The 13,332-nt window shown below is 42.5% G+C and overlaps 1 protein-coding gene across 2 annotated transcripts in view; it reads right to left on the bottom strand.

The window, feature by feature from the left end:
• Positions 1-2,147: 2,147 nt before the first annotated feature.
• Positions 2,148-13,332, bottom strand: part of lsp1a (lymphocyte specific protein 1 a) — a 28,712-nt gene continuing 17,527 nt past the window's right edge. The window contains exons 8-13 of one of the 2 annotated variants that reach the window (XM_073472865.1): positions 13,027-13,108; positions 11,925-12,062; positions 11,499-11,594; positions 9,738-9,824; positions 9,313-9,415; positions 2,148-2,823 (exon numbers count right to left, since the gene is read on the bottom strand). In XM_073472865.1, the coding sequence (XP_073328966.1) occupies positions 2,804-2,823; positions 9,313-9,415; positions 9,738-9,824; positions 11,499-11,594; positions 11,925-12,062; positions 13,027-13,108 (526 nt within the window). In that variant the 3' untranslated portion in view covers positions 2,148-2,803. The remainder of the gene's footprint in view (positions 2,824-9,312; positions 9,416-9,737; positions 9,825-11,498; positions 11,595-11,924; positions 12,063-13,026; positions 13,109-13,332) is intronic. The other variant, XM_073472867.1, reaches the window with a different exon arrangement.

Below are 13,332 nucleotides of genomic sequence, written 5' to 3'. Positions count from 1 at the left end.
GGTAATCTCCGTGACAATGTATATTTGTGAGGCCCTATCGGGTGTCACGAGGGTGTGATGTCATGAGGTCGGATGCTGTGCATTCACTTTCACCCTTCTGCAGATATTTATAAGCGTCTATAAGCGTGTTTTTATGTGGGAAGAGACACGAGAGGATTCTGACGCGACAAAAGCTGCGAGGATAAACGTCTGTCAGCTCACAGAGAGGCGGACGAGCTCCGCCCTGGTCAGAGGGCAGCTTCCGGCAGTAAAACACAAGTATAACATGTTTAGGAGTTGAAGCTAATGATGAAGAAATCTGGTTCTTAAATCCAGAGTATCTCACCAGAAACACAACAGATTTCCAAGTTGATGTTTGTTTATGTTCACGCTTCCCAGAGGATGTATCGTAAAGATTTTATTGACCTCCTTCCCTCTCCTCTAGCGCCTTCACTGCGAGTTTTCCAAATTTTTACACAAAAAAACATCTAAAACAAAAACGCTTATATTCCCTTAAAAACTTTCTGATCATATTCCAGCTCCCCTGAGGATGAACCCTGTGACGTTAATGACTTCAGGACAAATTGTCTGTTTGTTTTTTTATTTTGTTAAATGTTTTAGTCGGTCACAAATTGACATTTTCGCACCATTTGTTGGACCCAAAATTAAACCTTTAATTGTCGTTATTGTAAACATTTTGAGGATGGATCAATCAGTTAATCAATCAGACTTTATTTGTAGCACTTTTCACACAAACTAAACGTAGCACAAAGTGCTTCTCCATAAAAAAAGGAGCTGAGGAACTGAGGAAGCACACAACGCTATCGCTAATAAAATACATAAAAGCCAGATTAACATCACAAGCAAACTTGACACCAGATGAAAACGGGACAATAATCAAACAGCTGAACATTTTCTAAAGACATAAAAGCTGCCTGCATGAAAACATAACCAGAAATATTGACGGCACATCAAACTCCAGCTCTGAAATATAATCTCAGTTTCTCTTTGCCGTTGTGAGCGGTTTTGGTTGTGATGCCCCGTGAAGCTGCAGAGGCCCGGTCCGATCTGCATCACAGCATTCTGATTTATTGTTCTGTGAAAGTGATGCAGCCTGTAAGTCTTAAAAAAGGAGTGATGAAGAAGCAGGTGATTGGCCGGCGTCCTCGCTGCCTCCAGAACTAAAATTAGGCCAAGTTTAAAGTTTACAGGATCAGCTGCGAGGCGGTAACATCATCCAGGAGGAGTTCGGCTCGAGTCTCCTGCTGGTTTATCAGCTCTGATCTCTGCATTTATAAACCGCGCTCACACAAACATGATGACTCGTCTTCTGTACGTGTGTGTGGAGTTCAGGTTTCTGCTTTTATAACCGCATGAAAAACCTCCTCAACTTAAAAATGTCTGATTTATATGTTGAAGGACTGCAGGCTCCTCTGGATTTCAAAAATCTTTAAATTGTTTCTAAAAATATATAATTTTTCTTTCTCACTTGTGGAGTCAAACATTAGTTTGTTTTATGAATTTAATTATTGAAAGTTAAACAGAATTTTTATTTCAGTTTTCTGCTCTGATCTATGAATCAGTTAATCCTGATAAACAGACATCTATAGACAGTCTGTCGTCTTAAATCAATGAGCTGCAGGCACCTCGACGTTTGAAATAAAATAAATTAAAAAATATCTGAATACAACTCTCCACAGTGCACACAAACTATTATTTGTTCTTGATACTCTTGATAAGCTTTGATAATTGTGGACAATAACACAGCCGGCTCGCTAGTGTTGTTGTTTAACACAACGTAAAATGATATTTAATTGTATAGACCGTACCAGTGTTACTGACTTTGAATCTTGCTAACATAAGGTTAGCTTTCTGGCCAACAGCTGAGCTGAAGCTGAGCGGACTAGTTTGTCTCCTGTTGCCAAGTCGAATCAAAGGTCCGTCCTACTTAATATAATAACTTTAATTACTTAGTTAGAAACGTTTGGCCTGATGTTGGCGTTACAGGAAAGTTTAGGAGTCATCAAAATAATTTATTGTCATCCTCTGGGGACCATGAATCCCCACTGATGTTCAGGTATCTTGCTTTGGTCTGGACCAAATGATGTGATGTTCAGGCAGGAGTGGTTTTTATCACTTCACAATGAATGAAAACAAAACAGCAAAAGTAGAAAATTATTTAATTTATTTAAGAAAAGAGGTTATAAACACAATCACAGATCTCAGTACTGGGGTATGAAAGGTGAAAGATGTCTGCAGTGATACAGAGACAGCTGATAAAAACAGACGATCAGGTTTCTGCTTGATAAAAGTTGAGATGTAACAGAAATCAATGTTCTCGGTTTTAGATTCGTGATAAAGTAAAAAGTGTTCATGTCTCAACGGTTTCAGATTGTTCTCTAGCCAAAGTCTAAGTGCAGAACGATAACGTGTCCATTAATTCTACATGATTTGGAAAATGTAAACTTTTTCTATTTAAAAGACTTTAAAGTTTCCCTACACACCGTCACACGAGGAACAACCAGACGTTCAGAATGATTCACCTAAATACTGCAGAGGAGAAGAAAACATGAAACATTAAAGCTCACAGTCAGATATATACACAATACAACAGAAACACGATGTCGGAAAATACAAAAGCAGACAGGAAGTGGAACAAATATAGACACTTGATGATCTTTTGGACTTGAGCTGTTGGTTTGAAGTCGTCCAACTGAGAAAGTCAGAAAAAGCGATTTATTGGATATAAATGAGATGTTGAGTCTGTAACTGCTGCTGCTGCTCGATGTCCGGTGGAAAAACCACCTGAAGCGACGACGTCTCCTCAGTAATCGTGATATAAATCTGCAAAAGACACAAAAAAGAAAATGTTAAAAATGTCCTTTTAACTGTGAGTATTGATGCATTTCCTGTTTTAACAGGATGTTGAGCTGAACACATTCAGGGATGTTTCTGTACAGTCAGCTGGAAAATGACAGGATGTTTCATCTGACTGATCTGAAATCAAACCACTAAAAGGCTGCAAGACTACGTCAACATTTTAAAAACTTATGAAACTGAATTTAAAATGAATTTAACTTTAAAACTGAATATAAAAATGAAGCTGAAGAAGCTTTTGGTTGTTTTTTAAGTTTTTCCCCGGCTCCTACAGATGGTTAGGAGAACGCTGCAACACTGTTTTGCTGTGAAGCTCCAGAAATGTTTTGTGGACTACGAGACTTCACCTGAGTCTCATTCCCAACTCGTTAAACACTGACGCTTTGGGATGGCGGTCGATCTGACCCAACACGTCTTGATGAGTTTGGAATGAGACTCAAATCAACTTTTCTTACAAAGAGGACCTTTAATTCTTGATGAATGTTTTGATCATGACTCATGAATCTCCGTTTTCTGAACCTTTCTTCTTGATTTTTTTCTCCCCAGGGTGCTGAGGCGCTCATGGCTGTCGCTTACGGTGCTGTCACCCATCTGGGCCTGCTTTCCCAGCAGTACCCCCCTCCCCTGCTTCCCAAGCCTGGAAAGGACAATGTTAGACTCCAGAAACTCCTCAAGAGAACCGCCAAGAAGAAGGCCTCCACTCAGGCAGCGCAGTCCGCCGCGCCTTTCCGCTCAAGCCTTTCCCCTGTGAACGAAGCAAGCCCTGACCTCGAGCACAGTGACCACTCGACCCCTCCCAAGACTCCAGAGACACCGTTCAGCCTCGCAGGCATCCAGCAGGCTCCACGGTTCACCGTCAGGCCGCTGTATCAACATGTGGCGTCTCCTTACCCACAGCGTGCACCTTATGGCAGAGCAGCGAGGTTCTCACCTCAGACGGTGGCCATGCCGTCGTACTCTTACTCGCAGCATGTTACCACAGTTTCTTCATATTCTGCAACGGCCCACCTCACTGGAGTCTCACCAGCTTCAGGCGCCCAGCTGGCTGTACCCAAAATACCTCAGCCAGCTGTGTCTGCACCTGAGGCAACAGCAGCAGCTGCTGAGGTGAGAAAGCCAGCTGAAACTCATGCCGGTCTCAGACCTGCTGCAGCTGAAGCAACCCCTCAGCCAAAACACACAAGTGTAGGTCCGACTCCTTACCAACTAACAGGGGGGCAAGCTGTGTATCGTCCTCTCACTGTGTTGACCCCGTTTGTCAAATCCAGAAGTCCACGTCCAACATTCAAAGCAACCGAACCTTCAAGATCGCCCAAACCGATGTTTGATGTTCCTCAAATTAGGATGTACACGGCGAGCACATCGTACTACGAGACATCCAGGACCCCACCGGTGTACGACTCAGCTGGATTAACTTCTATTGGCAGCACAGTACCTTCGAGTAAAGCACAGACTGAAACTAAGCAAGATCTGATACAGCCTCCTTCGTTGGGCACAGAGCCGCAGAGAAAGACACCGACTTTTGAAACTAGAGGCACGACACCAACCACAGAGATGAGTACAATTACAACTTCGACACCTGAAATCAAAAGAGCAACCCCGACATCTGAAATAAAAAGAGCAACCCCGACATCTGAAATCAAAAGAGCAACCCCGACATCTGAAATCAAAAGAGCAACCCCGACATCTGAAATCAAAAAAGCAACCCCGACATCTGAAATCAAAAGAGCAACCCCGACATCTGAAATCAAAAGAGCAACCCCGACATCTGAAGTCAAAAAAGCAACCCCAACATCTGAAATCAAAAAAGCAACCTCAACATCTGAAATCAAAAAAGCAACCCCAACATCTGAAATCAAAAGAGCAACCCCGACATCTGAAATCAAAAAAGCAACCCCGACATCTGAAGTCAGAGTCAAAACGCCAACAATTGAGCTCCAAACCTCAAGAATTTCAGCAGGACGGCCCAGAACCCCGGCGTACCATAAGACTCGGGCTGCAACACCTGTTTTTGAAATCTCGAGACCGAATCCTCTCTTGTTTGCAGTGTCGCCGATCACAGTGGAGCCAGAGAGGTCAAGATCGCCCAAACCAGTGTCTGCTGCGAGCGGTTCATCTGCTTCCCAAAGTGTGAAGACGACTGTGCCGACTGAAACGATGCTGAATGGGGACATTCATTCAGACGTGACACCTGCAGCCAAACCAATCCAGCAAAGTATTACGAAGTCAAAATCAGAGCCTGATCTGACGAGAGAAAAGATCCAGACTACTCCAGCCGGCTCCCAAAGGCTCGCTAAGACTGAGGCGACACCATCAGCGCTGACTCCTCATGGCCATCAGAGGCCCAAGACTCCAACATACGAGGCGTCCCGACTTTTGTCCACATCACCTGGCTTTAAAAGACCAAGGACACCCACGTATGGGACATCACCTTCTGGTGTGTCACCTGTAGCCTTTCAGAGACCGAAAACTCCGACACAAGTGGCTCAAAAATCAAAGTCTGGCTATCGTGGACTGACACCGGCTGAATATGCTGCTTACGGAGGAATCAAAACGTACGCTCCAGCGTTCGGTATCTCAAGTTCTCAGACTCAAACTGAAGAGGAGGTTAAAGCTACGAAAGAGGAGTCGGCAGAGTTTAAAACACCGAACCAAGAACCATCTGTGAAACAATCTCCAGCCGAGGTGTCTAAAGCTAAAGAAACCCCCGAGGATGTAGATAAACCCCATCTGAGAGAGGAGAAGGTCGCCCCCACCCCCTCCGTCCCTACTATTATTGTTTCACAAGCATCTGACACCTCAGGAACAGTAACACCAGAGACAAGCACAGTATCCAGTCAGGCTGCAGTGAAACAAGAACAAGCTGTGATTCAAGAAACACCAAAGGCTAAACCTCCAACAGTCGTGGGGAAAACTGTGGGGAAGCCGAAGGTGGAAACACCAGTTCAAGAAGTCCCCAAACCAAAGACAACAACTCCTGTAGCCAAACAGCCTCTGCCCAAAGGTGACGACCAGGATCCTCTGAAGGCAGTGAGAAAACTTTTAGGTAAAGATAAAGTCCAGACTGTCGAGCAGAAGCCAAGAACTGAAGCAAAAGCTGTCGTCTCAGATCAAAAAGAGCCAGCGAAACCTGTAGCTGCAACCAAGGCTAAAGCTGAGGGCTCAAAGCCGAGCACCGCAGCACCTGCCGAGTCAACAGGAGGTGAAGACAAAACAAAAGACAAGAAAAAAGAATCGGCTTCGGCGGTTAAATCTACGCCCGAGAAAAAGGAGGATGAATCCCTGCCTGCAGCCGAACCCCTTCTTAAAGTCCTTCAAAAGCCGAAGGGGATGAAATCTAGATTGAGCGGTTGGTCCCGACTCAAGAAGCACATGGTGGTGGAGCAGGAGGAGCCCAAATTTCCAGAGGAGGCGGCCGTCGAGCAGGACCAGAAGAGCGGGGAGAAAAAGGCAGATGAGGTGGTCGGCGAGGTGGTCGGCGAGAAGGCCGACGCTCAGGACGACGCTCAGGACGAGAACCAAAGCAAAGACGCTCCCAAGGCAACAAAGATGTGGGACGCCGTCCTCTTCCAAATGTTTTCCACCAAAGAGAACATCATGCACCAGATCGAGTTAAACAAAAGCGAGGAGGAGAAGGCAACTGAGGAGGAGACAAAGGACGAGCTGACAGAGATACCTTCATTCGCGTTCCGGCTGCCTGTGCTGCTCTTTAGTCCAAAGTTTGACGCGAAAAAGCTTAAAGAGGCAGCTTCGAGGCCGGTGACGAAAATTTCAACAGTTTTTGAAATGGGTCTGATTGGGCGGAAAGGCAAAGACGAGGAACCAAAAGACTTTAACAGAAAGGCACGAGGGTTCGCCGCTACTTAAGCTAATATATATATATATATATAATATAATAAATCGCCAAGACGAAAATGTAAAGAAAAAAAAGTTGTGATAAATGTTTAATGTACAGGTGCAGACGTGTTAGCAACAGGAATAATGTACAGGTCAGGAAGTCGTAGTCTCTGTTAATCGAATGTAGTTTGTGTTTGTGTAGGAAACTCGGCTTGAACTTTATATACTTGACAAATGCTTTGTGGTGCATTCGTGTGACTGGTTGTCTGGACGTTAAATGTTTGTGGATTAGCTGCAAAGAGCTGCATTTGTCTTAAAGTCATTCAGACGCCACTTCAGATTAAAAGGGTTTTTGTTTTAAGTAAATTTCAGAGCTTCTCGTTTGTTTTTCTTTCATCACACGTTCACAATAAATATAATTTATAGAGAGAAGTTATGGATTGGATGGATTTCGTTATTTATTTTGAAAAAGTTAATATTTAATGAGCTATTTCATTAAATAATCTGTATGTTTTGTAGAAAGAAATAATGATTTTAAGACAAATCATTTGTGATTCAAATATCCAGTTTTATTCAAAATGGTGCTACTTGCCTCAGGGTGAGACCTCTCACTAGATAATGGATGTGTCTTCTTTAGGCTGTAGCTGGTTAGGTTTTTGTGATTGAACCTTCTTAAAGTCACAATGAAACAACATTTTAAAAGCATCTTCATTTCACCTCCTTCCTGTTCAAACAGGAAGCGTAACGAGACGTAATTTAGAGACGGATCAGTTGAAGGAAAACACCAATCGGATGTCAGTGAAGCTGGATAGGAGGGACGCAGACGAGGGAGAATTTTTATTTATTGTTTGATTTATTGTCAAAATAGTGAAGAGCGATCTGCAAATTATTTTTATTAATGTCCTTTTAATAAGTGTTAGTTAATAAGAAATCAGGCCCTTATTAACACAAATAAGCCTTTATAAGTGTTAATAATGGCAAAATAACCATGTTTACTGTGGAGGTGGTGACAGTCCAGGCTCTGACATGTACTCAGAGTATCAGAGTAAAAAGTCTCCCTCTGAAGGACATGTGTGGTCAAAGCTAACTGAAGCTCTCGTCATATTAATATAATTCAAAGACTATTAAAGTTAAAGGTAGAATCAGTAGGATTTGTCCCAGCTGCTCCTGAACGCACCACAAAGATAGTTGATAGTTGAGTCTCATTCCCAGGACGTCAAACAGCCACATGTTGGGTTGGTAAAGCGTCCCGAGCAGCAACAAAGAGAGAAAATAAGAAACTCTCTGCAGATACGAGACACTAACACGCCTTTTCTCCGCCTTAAATAAATATTTAAATATGAGCTACTTGGGCTCTGATGCAGGTAGGTAGCATGTAATCTGCAAAGTAACTAGTAACTAAAGTTATCAAATACGGAGTGTAGTAAAAAAGTAGAATATTTTCCTCCAAAATGTAGTGGAGTGGAAGTATCAAGTAGCAGAAAATGAAAATACTCAAGTGTATTTAAGTGTATTTAAGTACAGTACTTGAGTAAATGTACTTAGTTACATGACATCACTGAGAAGGCTCCTGTTACCATCTGAAGCAGTCTGTAAACTGTTTCTTATAAGTGGATAAAAATGTCTTATAATCTCACAATAAGTATGTTTATCACATTATTATTAACACAGATTAATAATGTTAATAATCAGATTAATAAGTACTTTTTAACTACATTAACATAAAGCGCCACCGTGTATGAAATATTTAGTGCAGAGCAATATAACGATGATATTTTGTTATGGTGATGGTGATATATGTATAGTGTATTGTGATATTTAGGCCTTTTCGCCCTCATGTCTCTATCTTAATAATAAAATGATCTATAAGCTGCTAACAAAATGATTTCATTGTGACTTGAAGATGCCGCTGAGATAAAAAGCTTCTGTAAGTTGTTGGAGACGAGCGATGAAGAGCCTCCGCCGTGACGGCGGTCGGAGGGGTCGCAGGTCAGGAGACACGGACGGGTTTGAACTTTATTCTTCTAGTTTTATTTTTGATTGTTTGTTTTTTCTATTGTTCTTTCTAATGGTTTGTCACGTGTGTGCTGGAGTTACAGATTCAAGTTTTGAAAACACGTCAACGTTAGCGGGATGATTTCCTGTGAACCTGAAGACACTTTCAAAATAAATGTGCAGAGTTTTTCCCTCATTCGCTTGTTTTCGTTTTTTACTGTTTGAACTCAGCAGCAGTTAAAAGATGTTTTCTGTTTTAGGGGATTTATTTGTCCATGTTGCAGCTCCTGAAGGGAGCGTCCTGGAGGATCTGTCAATCATTCACGATCTGTGTAACACTTCAGGTTTCATTTTCCAAATAAGAACAAACAACAATTAAACTTATGTCAGATTAATGGATCTGGACTGTGGACTGAACATCTCGTAGTAGATAATTGTATTGTGATCGATCCAGTCCAACAGTCTGAAGTAGAACATTTTGAAAACTGGTTTTAAAATCTCAATTTTGCATAAATCTGACAAACAAAATAAAAAAAGGAAAATAAAGACATAAAGTCGATGTGTTACAGCGGCCGGTCTGCGTCTACGTTCTTCTTCTTCTTCACTTCCTGTCTGTTAACCTACCAGACTTTCCGTTGGTGAACTCTTCGTCCTCGTTGTCCGCAGGGATCTTCTCGTATTTTCCGTGACCAGTGACGACAAATTTGTACTTTTTACCCGCTGAGGCCTGAAGAGAGACACAGAGACAAAGTCTGTTTACTCTGATGTGTCTGAGAGAAACTGAAATCTGTTATCATGAATGAATCATCCCGTCACACTGCACAGAAACTCTGCAGTAAACATTTATTAACTGTTTCATATGATTTCAATAATAATGCCACAAAATGATTCTCAGAGGCAAAGACGTGAAGACAAAAACATCAAAATCAAATGTAGAAAAAGTGAAATCTTCAGCATATTACAGTGTTACAGTTAAACTGTATACAGTTACATAATAATCATGTCTGATAAAGTGTGCGTCACAGTGAAGGCAACATTTAAACGCTCACCTTGGCTCTCTGCCCGGGTCGCCCCGTCGAGTCTCCGATCCCCTCCCACATGTTCTTCTTCTGCATCACATCTCCGGGCTTCACGTCCTGACAAACCGATCAGTCGTTAATCAGTAATCAATACAAACACGGTCGATATTCTGTGTTCAGAAGATGCATCAGAATTTTAAAGGAGCAGTCCAACATTTTGGAAAGTATGTTTAGAGGATAATAATCTTTTGTCGCTGTGTTTAGTTGGAGTCAGGATGTGGTTAGCCTAGCTTAGCATAAAGACTGGAAACAAAGGGGAACAGCTAGCCTGGCTCTGTCCAAAGTTCAGAAATCGACCTGCAAACAACTCGAAAACTCAATAACATGTTTTTATCTTTGTTTGTTCAACCTGCACACAGACAGGCATGTAGGAACACAGTTTGTGGTTTCGGGGTGAGTTTCATGCTGGAAACTATTTACTGTCAGTGATCCAAAAAAGGGTCATTACGTCACTGAATGCTGACTGTGGTGCCAGACTGCGGCATCAGCTGAGAAACACAAACCCAACATCTCTATGTCGAATGACTTCTGATGAAGAAATGCCTCCAGAAAAGGAAGAACACACTTCAGAGAGAAGCTTAACACCTGATTTTTTAAAATAATATCGTGACCTAACAGGGTCGGTCCGACTGATTTTAGCAGATGAGACATTAGGAGCCTTTCCCCACGATGAACAACGTGGCGACACATAACTCAGAGGTTAACCTCCTCTCTGAAGTGTGTTCTCTCATTTTCTGGAGGCATTTCTTCATCAGAAGTCTTTCGACATAGAGATGTTGGGTTTTAGTGTGTTTCTCCCATAGACTTCAATACAGCTGACACCACAGTCTGGCACCAGCAGAAGATTTGGTGACGTAATGACCCTTTTTTCTTTCTTAGGTTCCTTGTCCGTGATGTGACTCTGTGCAGCTTCCTGAAGTCTTCTGTCATCACGGTGAGGTTGCCAGGTTTGACATCATCGTGCCTGACCAGAGATCAGAACCTAAAATCCTGTAATCATGGTCCAACTCTGGCAACCCACACAGCACAAAATTACTGGGTGGATGAAACATGTTTGTTTGTCAGAAACAGTTCAGACACAGTGAACAGATCTTTACTGTCAGAGCTTCTGGACTGTTATTCTAACGTTTCATCGAGATAAACAACATTTAGTTTGTTCTCAAACTGAAAAAATATTTTCTGACCTAAAGTAACTTTTACTCTGTGATTTCTGAACATTCTTTCCATTGATTTGATCTGAAACATTCAAATAAAGTTTTGTTTCTCATCCTCCTTCGATCACAGACAAAATATTTTTCAACATTCAGAGGAACTCTTCTGAGGTGCATCAAGATGTTCTGACGTTGCTGTATCGTCTTCGTCCACAAGAGGGAAACCTCACATAACAAACTTTTAAAGCTGCACCTGAATGCATCACATCACTGTCAGTCAGGTGAAGAAGGACTCAGATCCTTTACTTGAGTAAAAGTACCAACACAGCAATGTAGAAATACTCTTTACACAAGTCATAAAAACATAAGATGTAGTTTCTGTATCAGCTTGTTTTTTGCTTCAGTCTGGTTTCAGCATTAAGGTCCGTTTTCTCGAGTTCAGTCGGATAAACGCCTCCAAATTCTGCTCAGAGACTTTAAAGAAATGAGTCCACAGAGGAGGAGGACGGAGAGAGGAAGGTGTTCGACATGTCTGAGGTGCAGAAGGAGAATTAAACATGTTGTTGTGTTTGTGACTCACTGTCGGTCTGCAGAGCGACTGTCTGCTGCCGTCAGACGGACCCTTCACCCACTGAGTGATCAGGCCGGCCACGCCCACTTTCAACCCCTCAGTGTCCTGGTTCAGACAAAACACAGAGAAGAAAAGAGGTTTGGTTAAAGACGACATCGTGAGGCTTCACAACATCTCGTGTATTTCAACAGGAGCAGAGACTATAAATAAACACAAATGTCAGACATTATCAGATAAGCAGAGCAGGTTTATCTGGTGTTCAGGTGTGTCCCCCACAAATAGATGCAAAATTTGTGTCATTCACGTATCGCTGCTAGTTTCTGGACAGCTCTGGAGGAGAGAGTTGGTGCAGATCCAGACCTTCTGGAGGAATAAACATCAGATTCTGCTCTGATCCGATCGAGCAGAAGGAACCACCCCTGAGTGTTGTCTCACCTTGCAGGTGGCTCCCTTGGTGGGACTCTGGCTCCAGGCCTCTCCGGCCTCAAACAGGTTTTTCTTGGAGGCGACGACCTCCGGTGAGCTGGGCAGGTCGGTCAGTGATGCCTTCACTGCCCGGGCCTCCTGAGCGTTCTGCACAACAACAACAACAACAACAACAACAACAACAACAGCTCTGAGTCAGTGTTCGGTCATGCTGTCGTATCACAACCTCGCAGATTTCTTGTTTCTAGTGATCGACTGGCCACGGAGAATGCTGACTTGTGATTGGACAGAGATCACACATCTGATGTCGTGACTTTATCATACATTAAAATTAATTACAATTAAAAACATCTTCATCTTAACATGTTATGTAAACATGTCATTTTCTTCAATAAAATAATACAGTCGAAAAAAGTAAAAACTAAGAAGAAGGAGAACAAAAACTTGTATAAAGCACCTCTCAAAACTCACTAACAAAGGTCTGTTCAAAGGAGAAATACAGTAGAATAAATATATACATGAATAAAGTTTGTCAGTGAGATATAAACGGCGTCTCAACGCTGGTTTTCAGGTGAGAGTATTTCTTCTTCTTCACACCTGCAACCTCTGCTGTTCACTTTGTGTCAGACCTGTTTTTCTTTAAACGCTCTCCATAAATAAAGTGTGTGGCGTTAACCTCGGGTCATCCTGCGAGCTGTTAATCAGCCCGAGGTGAAACGAGAAAACAGGGAACGGAAGTGTAAAAATAAAAAGCTCTGAACGGCCGTTTCTCCTGTCGTATATCTGTCCGCACGAAAACACAGAGCTGTGATGTCATCGGCCAGGTGCTGCAGAGGTCAGAGCTGCTTTCTGCTGCTCAGCTGCTTTTAAACAATGAGAGTCCGAAAGGTTCATCAGCCGAGGGTTTACACACTTTAAAGGGACAGTCCAACAGTTTGGGAAAGACTCTTTAAAGTTGTCAAAGCCAATTGTACAGTCAAATGTCACTTTTATGTTTTCAGATGTCAACTTCATTCTGTCTCCACACTCCTGAATGTGTAACGGGAAATGTGTGTGTGTTTTATTGTGTGTGTGTGTGTGTGTGTGTGTGTGCGTGTGTGTGTGAGCTGACCTCCACAGCGTGTGCGTACTGCTCCATCTTGTCGTCGATCTTGGGCAGCAGGACGAGAGGCTGCGTCTTCTTGAAGCTGTTGCTGTTTCAGACGATACAGACGGTCACAGCTCAGATTCAGGTTCTGACTTCATCAACATTCGTCTTTAAATTCAACCTGAAGTCGAGTTTTCACCTCCTTTAAAAAGGTGATGTATTTATATCGTGTCTCGTGTTGTTTCAGCTCACAGTGAGTGAAAGCAAAGACACAAAGTCTGAGATATTCAACAACATGTTGGCATTTTCTTTTTATGAGTAATTTCTGTT

This window comes from Pagrus major, chromosome 8 (assembly GCF_040436345.1).
Source record: "Pagrus major chromosome 8, Pma_NU_1.0".
NCBI classification, from domain to species: Eukaryota; Metazoa; Chordata; class Actinopteri; order Spariformes; family Sparidae; genus Pagrus; species Pagrus major.
The sequence above is the reverse complement of the archived record's forward strand: the minus strand, read 5'-3'. Positions and strand labels throughout refer to the sequence as shown.